Source organism: Panthera onca, chromosome A3, assembly GCF_046562875.1.
Source record: "Panthera onca isolate mPanOnc1 chromosome A3, mPanOnc1 haplotype 2, whole genome shotgun sequence".
Taxonomy (NCBI): domain Eukaryota; kingdom Metazoa; phylum Chordata; class Mammalia; order Carnivora; family Felidae; genus Panthera; species Panthera onca.
In genome coordinates, this window is record NC_138341.1 from 40927720 (window position 1) to 40944305 (window position 16586).

The window sequence follows — 16586 nt, forward strand, 5'->3', positions numbered from 1 at the left end:
TAGTTCTCTAGAGCTGGGTCTGCAAACCAGATTCAGCCTGCTGCCCGTTTTTATACAGTTAGCAAGCTCAGATTGGTTTTACATTTTTAAATGGTTGGGGGAAAATTAAAAGAAGAACATTTCATGACAGATGATAACTGTATAAACTCAATTCCTGGGTGTATAAATAAAGCGACATAGGAACACAGCCATGCTTACTCATGTATGTGTTATTGATGGCTGTTTCTGTGCTGTAACTGCAGAGTTCAGTAATTGCAACAGAGACCACATAGCAGCAAAACTTAAAACATCTCCTATCTGTATCTTCATAGAAAAATTGGCTGCCCCAGCTCTGTAGCCATGGTCCTTTCAGTAACCTGCTCCATCAATGAGCATTCTTCATTCTGCTTGGGACCTCACATCCAACTGTAGCTTAAGCAGGTTTTAGAACCTCAGATGACACCATAGAGTTGGGGGGGGAGGTTAGTATTAGCAAATGCAACACAGAGCATCAGATGCTAGAGCTGAATGGCACCTCAAAAATACTATCAGACTGATGATATGAATATACTAAGGACTCATTTTTCTTCTATGCTGCGGAAGGGCTGATTTTAGAGGTCATTCCTGAAAAAATAATCTTCACCAGCTATTTTTTACAACAAAAACTAATTTTCAAGAGCACTGTTGTCTATATTGTGTAAAGTCACAGGAGCTAGAATGATTAATGATTATGGCCTTTAATTCTATTAAATATTACAACACAAATAATATACCTGTGCAGCACGGAGTTTTTGTCTCTTTGGTTCGACTTCTTTGACTACCCTAGAGTATAGATCCATCGCTCTTACCCACATGCACATGGATTTACATGCTTTGGACACTTTCTCTACTTTTTCAGGCACAAAATCAGGATTGTTAATATACTTCTGAAGTTTTGCCAATATCTGAGGCTTTATATTTTCCTTATCATATTCTAGAAGTCTTCTTAGAAAGTTAGAGTCACCAAGAAGTTGCTTTGCTGTTGGCCAATCAGGTCTGAAAGGCAGACATGATGTTAATAGCACTGTAATAAAGTGATTTAAGAACAAAAGAAATGTGTTCTTCTGAGAACACTAAGATATTATCCTAATTAGTGGGTAGTTTTAATCTCCATACTCTAATTCCAGTAATTGGTAGTTAAGTATACCACAATTCCTGGTGAGACAGTAATTGGTTGACTCATGTTTCAAACAACCCAGTTTTGGTAGAGAAAAGAATGATCAAATCATAGGTTTAGAAATGTAAGACATTATGGAAATAATAGTTTTATTCTTACAATGCCCTGGCACTCACATTCTTTTTACCTCATTTGCCTTAGTTTAGACCCTTAAAATCTCTTGCCAGGACACTACAATCACCTTCTAAATGGTTTTATGTCTCTCAGCCAAACTTGCCCCTTGTGAGCTTTTGCCAAGTTGGTCTTTCTCACAAGAAAATCCAATCATGTCGAAAATATTCAATGGTTCTCAGTCCCCTCTGGTTGGAGCTGTTCATCCATGCTTTGAAGAACTCCCAGACCCTACTGAGGTGCTGGCCAGAGAGTGAGCAGGGAAGCTGGGCGGGGGTCCTCTGGGTCCTCTACCCTTGTTTGGTCGGTTTTACATAGAAATATTTCTTACAATTTTTATTGGAAAAAATGTGTATTAGTAAAGAAGGTTTGAAAACTACCTATCTTCAGGTTGAAATACAAGACCTTGCATGATGCAATCACTGTCTCAGTCCATTCCATGAGCATCAAATGTCCCTGAGCTCTCTCCATGGTCTCACTCTCCTCCTGAGCATCTTCTCCCAAAAACCTGCTCACACCTCTCCATGAGCACTCTTTTTTTTTTGAACTCCTACTACTATGCAAATCTCACATGTCTTGAAATTATTATTTTTCATGTTTGTCTCCCCACTATACTATATGTGCCTCAGAGAGAAGAGCTTCAGATCTTCCATCATCTAGCACAAAACAGATGTTCCAAAAAATGCTTGTTGAATCCATTTGTTGAATGACTGACCACATCCATGAGAAGGTGGAAAAGAGAACGAGAACATATTAATGACAATGTAGAAAAACACCAAGGAAATTCCACCATACATTCTGGGAACATGTGACTCTGAATTACTCACTTGGCATTCAAGAGAATAGAAATTGCTTCCATAACAGTCATGACCATATCTGGGGGCTTTGTAAAAACTCTGATCTCAGATATATCTGCTTTATCTAAGGAATCCAGTGCTTTATTAGCAGCATCAAGTGCAGGTAGAGCTTCTTCAAGGTCTCTTTGAGCATCATCAGCTATTGCTTGGGTCTCTTCAGCTTTCACTTTTGCCGTCGCTTCATCTTCTTGCACAATGCTACGGACCTAGCCATTGAAACACATCTACTTAGGTGGGTTCAATATTTGTTTTTTTCTTAATTTTTTAAAAAATGTTATTATTTATTCTTGAGAGAGAGAGAGAGAGAGAGAGAGAGAGAGAGAGAGAGAGAGAGAGGCAGAGAGAAAGGGAGACACAGAATCCGAAGCAGGCTCCAGGCTCTGAGCTGTCAGCACAGAGCCCAACGCGGGCTCAAACTCACAAACTGCAAGATCATTCCTTGAGCCGAAGTTGGATGCCTAACTGACTGAGCCACCCAGGCGTCCCTCAATATTTGAATTTCAATGTTTAAAAACAAAGTCAATGATAATGAGTCATATTTGCCCCTTTGGATTATACCAATAATGAAAGAGAATTTGCTATGTTGCATTTTATGCCCTCCTTTGTCCATCTTATACGTTGATAGGATAACTGAGCTGAAATTATTGGAACAAACGGTTCCTTCTTTGGAGATGAATCTGTTCCTTTTTATTTGTGGGGGGTACTTTTCTCACCATCCTGTGTCTACTCATTGGGTTCTCTCATTCTCAGGGAGAATGTATTTATGGAGGGTAGATTTTTTACAACTTAAAAGCATTGCTAAATCTATCACTTAATTATTTTCATTACATATAAAATAAAAAAAATCCAATCTCATGCATGATATATAAGTGATAAGTTGGTGGTCAAAGCCTTCTCGCCCACAATGTTGGTTAACGTAGCATACCTGATCGGCATTTTCTTGATCCACTGCCAATTTTTCCATCAGGGCTTCAACATCTTGTGATTTTTGAAAAAGGATAGGCTCTAAAGCTGAAAGCTCTAATTTCATTTTATCTACTAGTACATTGGTTTCTAATAGCTTGGTGAGACCATTCTTCACCCGGTCACGTGCCTAGATGACAATAAAAATATCTGTTATTAACTATAACTACAAACTGTAAGTTTCCTGGCATCCCTTACTCATGTACTAGAATTTTACATCTACAGAATTGGTAAATCAGTTTGTAATGCTTAAAACTGTGAACATACAGAAATCTTCAGGTAACAGAACTCTAGGAAATGAGCGTGACATTCACCATGGTGAGTCTGGATCCATGCCCCCTAGTCACAGCAGTTGGCATGTCACTGGACTGTGGGCTGGCTGAGGGCCCCTACTGTATTATTTTTATCCCCTCAGCTGGGCAGCTTGGCAGCATGCTGAATGAACGAGGGACAAGTTCAGACAGGAATTCCTGGAGGCCACATATCTAGGAACCTGTTTCCTCAAGATGGGTGGACAGAGCTGAGAACTTGTCAGTGTTCTGGGAGATAGTGTTCTGGGGACTTAGCTCTGGTTGCTGGATCTGAACCCTACTTCCCAGTGGTAAGGAACTTTTGACTAGGATCAATGGGTGGTACCTGGTAGAGGAAACACTGGGAATAACTAGTTTTTGAAGGTGAGTCAGAAAGTCTGGTTCAAACTGACAGGTTTCAAAATATTTATCAAGTTGTTATACAAAGCATGCATTTATTTACCAGGTAAAAACCCTCTGAAAAATATTAAAAATATCTTAATGGTATATACTTCTATTTTTATCTTGTTTGAAGTGTTGAAAATTTCAGGTTAATAGCCTGAAAGTGGTGATGATGATGGCAGCCACTATTTCCTGAGCACCTCATGTGTGTCAGATCATATTCCAAGTACTTAGCAAACAGTATTTTATTTAAATTCCACAACAATCCAAGGGGTGGATATAGATATTTCTTATTTTATTTTATTTTATTTTATTTTATTTTATTTTACTTCATTTAAATCCAAGTTAGTTAACATATAGTGTAATAATGACTTCAGGAGTAAAATTTAGTGATTCATCACTTACATATGACACCGAGTGCTCATCTCAACAAGTGCCCTCCTTAATGCCCATCACCCATTTAGCTCCTCTCCCCACCCAACACCCCTCTAGCAACCCTCAGTTTGTTTTCTGTATTTAAGAGTCTCTTATGGTTTGCTTCCCTCTCTGTTTTTATCTTATTTCCTTCCCTTCCCCTATGTTCATCTGTTTTCTTTCTTAAATTCCACATATGAGTGAAATGAGATGATATTTATCTTTCTCTGACTGACTTATTTCGCTTAGCATAATACACTCTAGTTCCATCCATGTTGTTGCAAATGGCAAGATTTCATTCTTCTTGATCACCGAGTAATATTCCATTGTATACATATACCACATCTTTATCTATTCGTCAGTTGATGGATATTTGGGCTCTTTCCATACTTTGGCTATTGCTGATAGTGCTGCTATAAACATTGGGTTGCATGTGCCCCTTTGCATCAGCATTTTTGTATCCTTTGGGTAAATCTAGTAGTATAATTGCTGGGTCATAGGGTAGTTCTACCCTTATTTTCTTTTTTTAAATGTTTTTTAATGTTTATTTATTCTTGAGAGAGAGAGAGAGAGAGAGAGAGAGAGAGCACATGAACAGGGGCGGGGCAGAGAGAGAGAGGGAGACACAGAATCCGAAGCAGGCTCTAGGCTCTGAGCTGTCAGCATAGAGTCCAATGTGGGGCTTGAACTCATGAACTGTGAGATCATGACCTGAGCCAAAGTTGGATGCTCAACTGACTGAGCCACTCAGGCGCCCCTCTATCCTTATTTTCTACTAAGACCTAGTGAAGTTACAAAATGTGCTCGAGGTTGTGTAGCAAGAAGGAGGCAGAACATAAGTTGTATATAGACTGGCTGACACTGAAGTCCTTATTACTCTTTTTTTTTAAAAAAAAAAATAGATATCTATCTATCTATATCTATCTATCTATCTATCTATCTATCTATCTATCTATCTATCTATCTATCGAAGACAGCAAGCATGACCAGGGGAGGGGCAGAGAGAGAGGGAGAGAGAAATAATCCCAAGCAGGCTCCACACTGTCAGCATGGAACCTGATGTGGGGCTTGAACCCACGAACCGTGAGATCATGACTTGAACTGAAACCAAGAGTCAGTTACTTAACTGACTGAGCCACCCAGGTGCCCCTGAAGTCCTTGCTCTTAATGGGAAATACTGACACACGATAGATCAGCAAACTCCATCTCTACTGCTTAACAAAAGGTTCTTATTAAATACTACAGAGATGTCTAATTCACTGCTTACCTTTGATGCTCACTACTACTGAGGCACACTCATGTAAATGACAGTACAAAAAATATAAATATCAAGGAAGGGGAAGGTCTTTGGGCTGACAGCATGAGACACTTTTTTTGTCTGCTGTGGGTTGTTAAGGGCACATGTCAGGATAGAGAAGGCTCCAGCAGGTAAGATGGTATGTAGATCTTCCACTCATTCTGGCAAGTTTTGACTTCAAGCAAAAAAAAAAAAAATTTTTTTTTTGATAATATTAAACTTACTGAAACCAACTGCTTCTTTTTTTCACTCAGCATAGTCAGGAAAAGATTGATGAGTTCCAGGTAGGAGGTGGGCGTTGTGTAGTACCGTCTCCGGAGCTCCATGTAGTAGCGTTCTGCCATATTGGAGACGCTCAAGTGAATGTTCACACACATGAGGGAAAGCTTTTCTTTCATTTCTTCTTTTCCAGCATCAACGCTGGAGAAAAATGTCTTTGATACAGAAAGAAGTGCTTCTCTAGGCCACTGTAAATAAAGATATAATTTGGAAAATCGGTTGCTCATTTCTACAGTGTACATTTTAACAAGTAAGAAAATGTATTTCTTTGGAACTCTTCCTTGCTTTGTCCCCCATTTTACCTAACTAACTCCTCCTCATGTCTATAATATTTAATGAACTGAATGGCAGGGTTCACTAGAGGGGGGTCTGGGTCTGCATTTGCTATCTGCACACTGCCTGGCACTTGGAAGTTGTTCAACCAGTATTTGTTAATTGAATGAATAAATGATTGGGTGTATTTGGAATAATTCCATGAATACAATCACATACAATACGAGGACCTCATGTCCTTACTCTGTTTATTACGCAGGTCCATTACATCATGCAGGACTTCGGGTCCATCATTATAATCACCCTCCTCTTCGCCTCAACTTCTTTGCTTCTTTCTTGTTTCTTTGTGCTCACCTGAAACTTGGTCAAATACAACTCTCTGTAACCCCATGTCTGTGACTGTGTAGTGGAGCATGGCTAGAGAGAAACACACAACCATGCTGATTGGCCTCACTTTAAATTCGTGACAGCTGGCTTGAGTGGGTTCTTGGTGCAGCCCATAAGTGCTTCTACAGACTGCTAACACTTCCTCTTTCCACTTCATTCCCAGCTGATGACCTTGCTTCCCACATCACCAAAGGAAACAGAAGCAAAGAAAACAGAACTTAAGCATGCTCTCACCCCCACATCTAGCCATCTCCCTGTCTCTGTGCTCATATACTCTGCCCTCCTTCCTGTTTCTCTGGGCTACACTGTGCACGCTCCCTGCGGAGACCAGCCCCTGCACTGATGACTCAATCCCATCTCTTCTTGCCTACGCATTGGCATTGGCTCCATCAACAGATTTCTTTTCTGGATCGTTTCTAGCAGCACACATATGTGTTATTTGTGTTTCCCACTTAAAAACACTTTTCACTTCATGTACCCCTGTAGCTACTAGCCATCTCTTGGTGTTCTTTCGGGGAAAAACTCCTTGAAAGAGTTGCCTACGTTCACTGCCTGATTCCTCTCCTCTCTTCTCTCTTGAACCTTCTCCTCATCACTCCACTGAAACCGCTCTTGTCAAGATGACCAATAATTTCTACATTGCTAAATTCAATAGTCTCCTCTTCCTTTAGAAATTCTGTTTAGCCTTTGTTCAATGACTATCATAGTTATCCCTTGTATATGAGTAAATTCCTAGTGGGCTTTAAAGCCAATGCAGGTACACCTGAATTATTCTTGGACAATGTGTTACTCCTTTAAAACCAAGTGAATCCATCTTCCCAAAGAGGTATCCTGGGATGTCACCAACCTGGACAAACCAATCAATAGTGCAGCAGTTCACAAGGGATGGGAACATTCGGCACCGGGACCGGAAGGCCTCCCCAACAGGGCTCATACAGAGAACGATGTGCAGCTTCTGACGGACTCTGCTGATAAAGTGCTGAAACACCTGACAAAAGATATTTTTCAATTTAAAATAAGGGTGAAGTAACAATGACAACAAGTGTTAGCTACTGCCTCTGGGTCTACCAATATCAGATAAAACTGGCGTTAGTGTAGTAGATATGTGAACTGTTTTGTTCAATGTCCGTTCCGACCCCTCTGGAAAGATTAAAAATGACATTTTGTGGACTCCATTGCAACTAGGGTTCTGGATGTGATGTAGGTCCTTCTCATCAGTGTATTTAAGGAGGCTCCTAGAATAAAGTGGAGAGAGGTATTCATACAGGTTTTTGCTTTGGGGGAGAAGGCACAGGAAGAAAGAGAGAGGGGGCAAGGTAGCCACTATGTATGCAGGTGCAGAGTCTAGCAGAAGGGGCGTGGACCCGGAGAACTATCTCTGATGTGGCTCCTTATTTCCACTGCTTTCTGACCTGGTTGGGGTCACGTGGCTTTGGAGCTGGCAGCCGAAGCAGCAACATGCTGATCGGTTCAGTGGCTTCCTGCTTCAGCAGCTTCCCTGACCGCTGACTTCTACCAATTGCATCTCATGTTCGTTCTGAGGAATTTAGCCTAGAGTCCCTTTCTTGGGCTCTCTCAGTGATTCTGTGTTCCTCAGATAAACCCTTTCTGCTTACGTCAGCTGAAGTAGACCCTGCTGTCTGTACTTAGAAGCCCTGACCTAGCAGAAGAGATCTCACGAAAGGATACAGAAGAAAACACATAAGAAAGAATGGTCAAAAAAATTAAAGGTGTAGAAGCAAGGGGAAACACTAGGGTAGACCGATGGCAGTGCACAGAATCTAGCACCATGGTGGAGAAATGGGAGAGGACAGGAGCTGGGTTGTTTCCGAGATGGGGCTGGCTGGGGAGAGGTGGGGGAATCCATTTCTGTTTTAGGTGCTGTAACCTTGAGAATAGGCAAGGGGATCCAAAATACTGGATTCCTCAGGCAGGGCACTGAGGACGTGTGAAATACATCTGTGTTTAAAGAAGGATAAGGCAAACTGTCCTGTTTAGACAAGGCTCTGACATCCATGGGGCAGTAGGGATTCTGTTTTCTGCTTCCCACTGATCTCTCTGGAAGTCTGGTGTAGCAATGCTTCAAATGTAGGAAGTAAAATACATAGAATTACAAAGGAAGACAATTATATTCAGGGCAAAAATCCATCCATGGACTCCTCAAAGGGAGATGTAGATCATTAAAAGAAAAAGAAAAAAAGGCAGACACAACTTTGTGTCTTAGTAAAGCCTATCACCATTGTGTCCTACCTCATCTCTATTCCCCTCGGAAATTCCTACTTCTTTCGCTCGTGGTCTGGTGGCTGCTAAAACCTGTTCCAGTTCATCCTTTTCAAATAAATTGGGCACTTCACCGGAGTTCAGGATGTTATTTATATCTTCTAGGAATTCTTCTACTACAATCTGTGGAAGAAAGCAGAGTGATCGTTGTAATTCACTCAACCAGTTTAGATTTTTTATTTATTACTTGTAAATTGTAAAGCAAATATTCAATCAAAATCCACATTGAGTTAATTTTATCTTTAAGAGAAAATAATATTAAAAATTAGAATCTTAATATTTTAATATAGAAGTAATTGATTTTTCCTTTTTCCTTTCTGTTTTGTTTCTTAAAAGGCATTGGTCTTTTACATGGTTCAAGTAATACGTGTAAACATTTTATATTCTGCCCTCTTTCAGCTAACTTTTCTCATAAATATGTATCCATGGTTCTGTACAGTACTTATCGTATAGCATAACATACTATAGAGCTGATGTGCCACATTTTCCCATAGACTTAAATGGTCCACAGTTTTGTTTACATTTTAAGAACATATGTAGGACTATAATTTTCCTCCCCAGTTGTGTTATTTCCTGGGGATAAACTCCCAGGTGGGAGACTAGCCATTAAAATGCATGAATAGTTTCTGGATTTTGAAAGATTTTAAATTTCCCATTCAACTCAAATATGATTTCATGAACCTTTAACATTTATTTTTACAAGGTTAGGGAGTATAAGTGTTTGCTTTGGGAGAATTTAATTTCCATTTCTTTGATTATTAGCAAGGGCAAATGTAATTCCACATTTACCATTTTCCATTAAAATATATGTTCAGGGGTGTCTGGGTGGCTCAGTTGGTTGTGTCTGGCTCTTAGTTTTGGCTCAGGTCATAATCTCACAATTTGTGAGATCAAGCCCCATGTTGGGCTCTGTACTGACAGCTCACAGTCTCGCTCATAAAATAGATAAATAAACTTTACAAGATCGGTTCAAACTGTAATCATTTATATATTGGAGTTTACTTTTAAATTTGAATGAGTAATTTTCATACTACAAAATAAACCTTTGCCTCTAATAATTGATGCAAATATTAAAAATCTATCATTTATCCTTTTGTTTTAGTTAACTTTTTAGTTTTAAAAAAGTTTGGGTCCTATTATTTAACTATGACAAAGTATCTGTTACTTTATTTTCTTCATTTGTAACTTTTTGTTTTTTTCTTAAAGTTGGAATAATTGTGTCTTGTTAATTTTCCCCAAGAGCAAACACTAGTTCTTTGTCATAATTTACTTATTTCTACCTTTATCTTATTATTTGCTTTTTTTATTTTTGTTCTTCCTTGTGACCTTTATTTTCCTAAAATTTTAAGTCAACTAATTTAAGTAGCTTCTTTTTCTATTTAATGTTTATTAATTTATTTTGAGAGAGAGAGAGAGAAAGAGTGCATATGCACATGAGCCACACGAGTGGGGGAAGGGTAGAAAGAGAGAGGGAGAGAGAGAGAATCCTAAGCAGGCCCCATGCTGCAGGACAGAGCCTGGACATGGGGAGGGCTCGATCTCACGAACTGTGAGATCATGACCTGAGCCAAAATCAAGAGTCAGAAGCTTAACTGACTGAGCTGCCCGGGTGCCCCTAATTTATGTAGTTTCTAATTTTTTATTCAAATCTATAAATTTAATCCTAAGAACTGTTTGGTTGCATCGCACAGATTTCTATTTATATTAAGTTCATTTCCTTGTTCTCTAAAATAGAGATTTAAATTCTGATGTTCTTGACTCAGGAATTCTTTATATAAATGTTTTAAAGTGCTGAGCCACATCATTAATTTCTCCTTTGATTAGAGCATGGACAAAGGATGTTATCAGCATAGTTTATGCTTTTTTGAATTTATTGAAAATCTGTTTAAACCTAACATATGGCCAATTTTTGTAAACCTTCAGTAGTACTAGAAAATATTTACTTTCTTTGTAAAATATAATTATAGTATATAGCCATCAATTCCAGCTTAGAAATTATATTCTTCATATTATTTAAACATACTTATTTCTACTTTGTATTTGCTAGAAATAGCAAATTAAACTCTATTTTTAACATCTTGTCTCAACTTCTCATATTTATAATAGTTATATATATATACATGCATATATACACACATTAATTTTAGTTATTATGGTTATGTTTACTCTCCATTAGCATAGAACATTTGAGATTGATTGGGGCTTTTAACAGAGTGTAATAGCCTTTTGTTTGCTTAAAGTGGAGCAAGACAGTCTGATCTTATTTTTGGAGTTTTAAAAGCAACATTAAACTTATAAAAAATATTTTAATATCAGAGTAATAAGAAACTACTGATGAACACAACTAAGAAAATAAAAAAACAATAACTCACAATCCCATGACCCAGACATTTTCAAATTGTATATACAGCATATCTGTTTAGATATATATTAAGACAAAGAACCTATATGGTAGATGATTTGTATATGTGTTATGATGTAACAACACATCATAAACGTTTTTCACATTAATTAATGTGTATATTTCTACAAAGTAATTTTAATTTTTTTACAGTGTCCTATTGTATAATTATACCACAAATAACTTGTGAATAATAAGGCTATTTCAGATTAACTGTTATTTTATTTTATTTTATTTTATTTTATTTTATTTTATTTTATTTTATTTTTAAAGTTTATTTATTTTGAGAGAGAGAGAAAGCATGCACGCACACATGTACAAGCAGGGGAGGAACAGAGAGAGAGGGAGAGAAAACCTTAAGTTGGCTCCAGGCTGTCAGTGTGGAGTCCAATGACTCACTCAGTTTCGCCTATCATGAGATCATGCCCTGAGCAGAAATCAAGAGTTGGATGCTTAAAGACCAACTAGGCCACCCAGATACCCCATTATTTTAAAATACTGCAATAGATATTCTTGCACATACAACTTTGTATGCAGCTGTAATTATAAGTAAGAGTAATTTAAGGAATTTATCTACATATTGCTACTACCTTCTAGAAGATTTTGCTAATTCACTGGTGAGTTCTATGCAAGGCCTGTTTTCCGACATCTTTGTCAACAATGAATATTATGATTTTTAACCTTTGTCAATGTGCAAGGCCAACCCCTGGCATTTATCTTTACTTAAATTTCTTTGGTTACTGGGAAGGCTGAACATTTTTCAGGTCTTTAAAGCCCTTGAATTCTTTTTTTAAAGGAACTTTCTATTTGCATTTTATTACATTTTTATATTTCTTCTATTGATGGGCTTGTCTTTTCCTTTTCATTTGAAAAAGACTGTATTTGTATTTATTTTCCAGCTTTATCGAGATTTAATGGACATATAACATAGTATAAACTTAAGGCATACAATGTATTGATTTGTTATATTTACATATTGCAACATGATTACCACTATAGAAGCGTTAGTTAACATTTCCATCACATCATATAATTACCATTTCTTTGTTTTGTGGTGCAAACATTTAAGATTTACTCTCTTAACAACATTAAAGTACATAATACATTATTTTTTTAAATTTTTTATTTTATTTATTTATTTTTTTCAATATATGAAGTTTATTGTCAAATTGGTTTCCATACAACACCCAGTGCTCATCCCATATAATACATTATTGTTAACTATAGTCACCATGCTGTACATTAGATCCTTAGAACTTAATTCATCTTATAACTGGAAGTTTGTACCCTTTGACCAACCTCTCACCATTTTCTGCATCCCCCAGCCCCTGGTAACCACTATGCTTTCTGTTTCCATGAGTTTGGCTTTTTTTAGATCCTCATGGAAGTGATATCATAGAGTATTTGTCTTTCTCTGTCCACTGTTTCATTTAGCATAATGCCCTCAAGGTTTATCCATGTCGTTGTAAGCAGCAGGATTTCCTTCTGTCTCAATGCTGAGTAATACTCCATTATGTGTATGTGTATGTATATGCCATATCTTCTTTATCCATTCATCTATTGATGGACACTTAGGTTGTTTCCATATCTTGACTATTGTGAATAATGTTGCAATAAACATAGGAGTTCAGATATCTCTATGAGATCCTGTTTTCATTTCCTTTGTATATATACCCAGGAGTGGGATGGCTGGATGATATGGTAGTTCTGGAACCTCCATATTTTAAGTGTTTGAGGAACCTCCATATTATTTTCCATAGTGGCTGCACCAATTTACATTCCCACCAATAGTGCATAGGGTTCCCGTTTCTCCACATCCTTGCCAATGCTTGTTCTCTCTTGTCTTTTTGATGATAGCCATGGTAGCTATCTTTGTATGTTTCTAGGATTTTATCCATTTTTTCGGGGTTATCTAATTTATTGGCATAAATTGTGTGAGGTGACATCTCATTGTGGTTTTGATTTACATTTCCCTGATGATTACTGATGTGGAGTATCTCTACTTTTCTTTTAATTTTTAAGAATGTTTATTCATTTTTTGAGACACAGAGAGATAGTACATAAGCAGGGGAGGGGCAGAGAGAGAGGGAGACACAGAATCCATAGCAGGCTCCAGGCTCTGAGCTGCCAGCACAGAGCCTGATGCGGGGCTTGAACCCACAAACTGTGAGATCATGACCTGAGCTGAAATTGATGCTTAACCGACTGAGCCACCCAGGTGCCCTGGAGTATCTTTTCATGTACCTGTTGGCCATGTGTATGTCTTCTTTGGAAAAATGTCTATTCAGATCCTCTGCCCATTTTCTTAAATTGAATTTTTTTTGCTATTGATTTGTATGAGTTCTTTATATATATTTACTTATAATGGGTCTCAGAGTGGCCCTGTTTGGCTTTAACCTATTGAATCTGGATGTCCATTTCTCTCCCCAGGTTTGGAAAGTTTTCAGCCATTATTGCTGTAAATATACTTTTTGTTCCTTTTTCTTTCTTTTCTTCTGGAATTCCCATGATTGGGAAATTATTTCTTTTCATTATGTCCTAAAGGTCTTGTAAACTTTTTCATTCTTTTTTCTTTTTGCCTCTCTGACTGGATAATTTCAAACATCCTGTCTTTTAAGTGATTGATTCTTCTGCATGATCAAATCTGCTTCTGAAGCTCTCCATTAAATTTTTTTGCTCAGGATTTGTTTGGGTTTTTTGATGGTTTCTTTTTCTTTGTTCACCTCCTTGTTCTGTTCATGCATTGCTTTTCCCATTTTTGTTTAGTCATCTGTGTGTTCTTATAGTTCACTAAATTTCTTTAAGAGGATTATTCTGAATTCTTTGTTTGACAGTTCATAGATCTCCATTTATTTAGTATTTAGAGTCAGTTAGTGGGGCTCTATTCATTTTCTTTGGTGTCATGATCCTTGATTCCTTACTTTGGTATCTGCACATTTGAGTAAGTGGTCTCCTCTTCGAGACTTTATAGGTTTGCTGTGACAGAGGCAGTTCTTCACCACTCTGCTTAGTTTGGGTTTCTGGACATGTCAGCTAGTAATCCTTGAGCAGGTGGGACTTGCTGTCAGGGTCTACTTGGGGGCAAGGCCACTGCCCAAGCTCTGAGGTTGGGGGTGGGGTGTTGCTGGGTGAGAATAGTTGGATAGGACGCTGACTTGGTTCTCTGCCCAAGCAAGGCTGTAGGATGGGCTGTGTGGTTGCCTAGATTCTGTGGTCTGGCTTCCTAGATGGTTGGGACTGTGTACTATACTCAGCAGCAGGTAAGGCTATGAATTAGCTTCCTCTCCTGGTAGGGCCACGGAGTGGGTCCAAGGCTTGCAGGGCTCATTGTTTGGGAACCTAACTCAAGCAAGGCTGTGTACTGACCAGATGAAACCACTGGTTTTGCTTTGTAGACAGGGAGCAGGGCTGTTGGATGGGCCAGGCAGGTTCCCTGGTCAGGTGGGCTAAAAGCTGTGTTCAGCAATGGGTGGAGGTACAAATCAGTTTCTCCACCAGGGTGGAGCAAGAGAACTGGCTCCAGTGCCAGAAAGGCACTTTCTTTGTGGTCTTGACTCAGGCCAACCTGTGCCCCCAAGTCCCCTTTCTGTATGGGGCCACTGGCTTTGCTCTGCGGATGATCAGCTCTGCTTGCTCTACTTTTCACTTGATCGTTGCTGGTCTATACAACTTCCCAGGCATTCAGGCCAAGCTTTCCAGTTGGGCAGGGGTGGGAGTTACACCCCAGTGGTGTGTAGGGCTATGACTCAGCTCCTCTGCCTGGGTGCGGTGGGGGAGCTCCAGGGCCAGCAAGGCTCTTTGTTTGAGGACCTTGAATCAGGAAGCCCTGGATTCTGCTGAGTTCCCTGGTCATACTGCACAAAACTGCTGGCTGGGACTACTGTTTGGGCACTGCAGGTAGGAACTCAGACTGCCAAGAGCCAGGTGTTGGGTGTTGCAAGCCCACGCTGCCTTCTCCACCACAATCTGATTTTCTGCGGTCAAGTCCTTCAGGTTTCCCTGAGATCCCTGTGATGTGAGACTGGAGTGGAATACACAAGAAGTTACCCACAATGCAAGGGGAGCTGGATGTTCCCCCCGGACTCTCTCTTTCCACTGGAGGAACTGTAGGCTCAGGGGAGACCTCTTGGGGTGGTGGTGTGCTGGCTTGGGGGAGGGGCAATGTGATCAGTCTGTGGCTGCTCCACTTACCCTTCTAATGTGGTCTGTCTTGGTCCCTGTGGTGCAGGGAGTGGTTCAGCCTCTGCCCTGTGTCCTAGGGTTCCCTCAGTGGTGTCTTGTCCATGAATAACTATTGTAGGTTGTTCGTGTGAGGGAGAGTGATGTCAGGAATGACCTATATTGTGGTCTTGGTGATGTCATTCTCCATCATTTTGTTCATGTATTATTTTCCTGCTATAGTTAAATTGTTTACATGTGTTCTCTTGTAGCTCTCTGAACATCTTTAGAGTAATTGTTTAGAGTTCTTTGTGCGACAATGCCTGGGTCTCCATATCTTTGGGGCCAGTTACGGGAGGCTTACAGTATTTCTTTGGTGGGGTCGTGTTTCCTTGGTTCTTCATGATATCTGTAGCCTTATGTAGGTGTATGCATGTTTGAGGGAGTTCCCTCTTCCAGACTTTATGGACTGAATTCAGTAAGGGCAGACTTTCACGTGTAGGTGGGGGCACAATGGAGCATGCTGTAGCCCCAGGTCTAGAGGTGCAGGGCACCAAGCGTGGGGATGGGTAGTGGTGCTGGGCCTACGAGTGTGTTATGTTTCTTCGGCTGAGGCGGCTGCTGGAATCCACAGTATGTGTGCCTTGGTGAGCGCTGCAGGGGGGGTCACAGTGGCTGCAAGGGCTATTGGCGTCCCCAGCTGTGCCTCCAGGTTGAGCAGCTAGGGACCAGGGCAGGCACTGCTGGTGGCCAAAGCTGGTGGAGTATATACATTTGACTCTGGGTCCTTTCTCATTTGTAAAAAATGTTAACATATTCAGGTATAAATTCACTGCATGTCACCGATGTTAAAAATATTTTCCCATTTTATGATTGTACTTAATTTAAAATAATTTAAAATATTTACGCATCAGATCCATTACTTTTTTATTGCTTGGCTGATTTCTATAGAGGTTTATTTTCCCTCATGTTAAAATGCCTAAGTGTAGTCAATGTAGAAAATTTTCTTGTTTAGAACAAATTCAAGAACAGTTACATTTGTTCTTATAGACATAGATAAAATCCCATTTTAATTTTAAAGTTAATTTAACACTAAAACAGCCATCATTATTGTTATTTTCCTTTTCTTGGGTAAAGCATATTTCCCTAATTGATTTCAGTTAGGGTATAATTTCCTTATACTTATTGCTATAGAAACAATTTATTACTTTTTGTTATCCATGTCCTTCTCAAAGAAAAGTTCAAACTTCTCTTACCCCCTTAACCTTTGATCATACTT

General features: G+C 39.2%; 1 protein-coding gene across 1 annotated transcript in view; it reads right to left on the reverse strand.

Annotated features, from left to right (window-relative positions):
- The window catches only part of DNAH6 (dynein axonemal heavy chain 6), a 244563-nt gene that overhangs the window by 68559 nt on the left and 159418 nt on the right, over positions 1-16586 (reverse strand). Inside the window, exons 47-52 of the mRNA XM_078444658.2 lie at positions 8719-8871; positions 7316-7456; positions 5754-5996; positions 3089-3256; positions 2134-2369; positions 753-1014 (exon numbers count right to left, since the gene is read on the reverse strand). Coding sequence (XP_078300784.2) covers positions 753-1014; positions 2134-2369; positions 3089-3256; positions 5754-5996; positions 7316-7456; positions 8719-8871 — 1203 coding nt within the window. The remainder of the gene's footprint in view (positions 1-752; positions 1015-2133; positions 2370-3088; positions 3257-5753; positions 5997-7315; positions 7457-8718; positions 8872-16586) is intronic.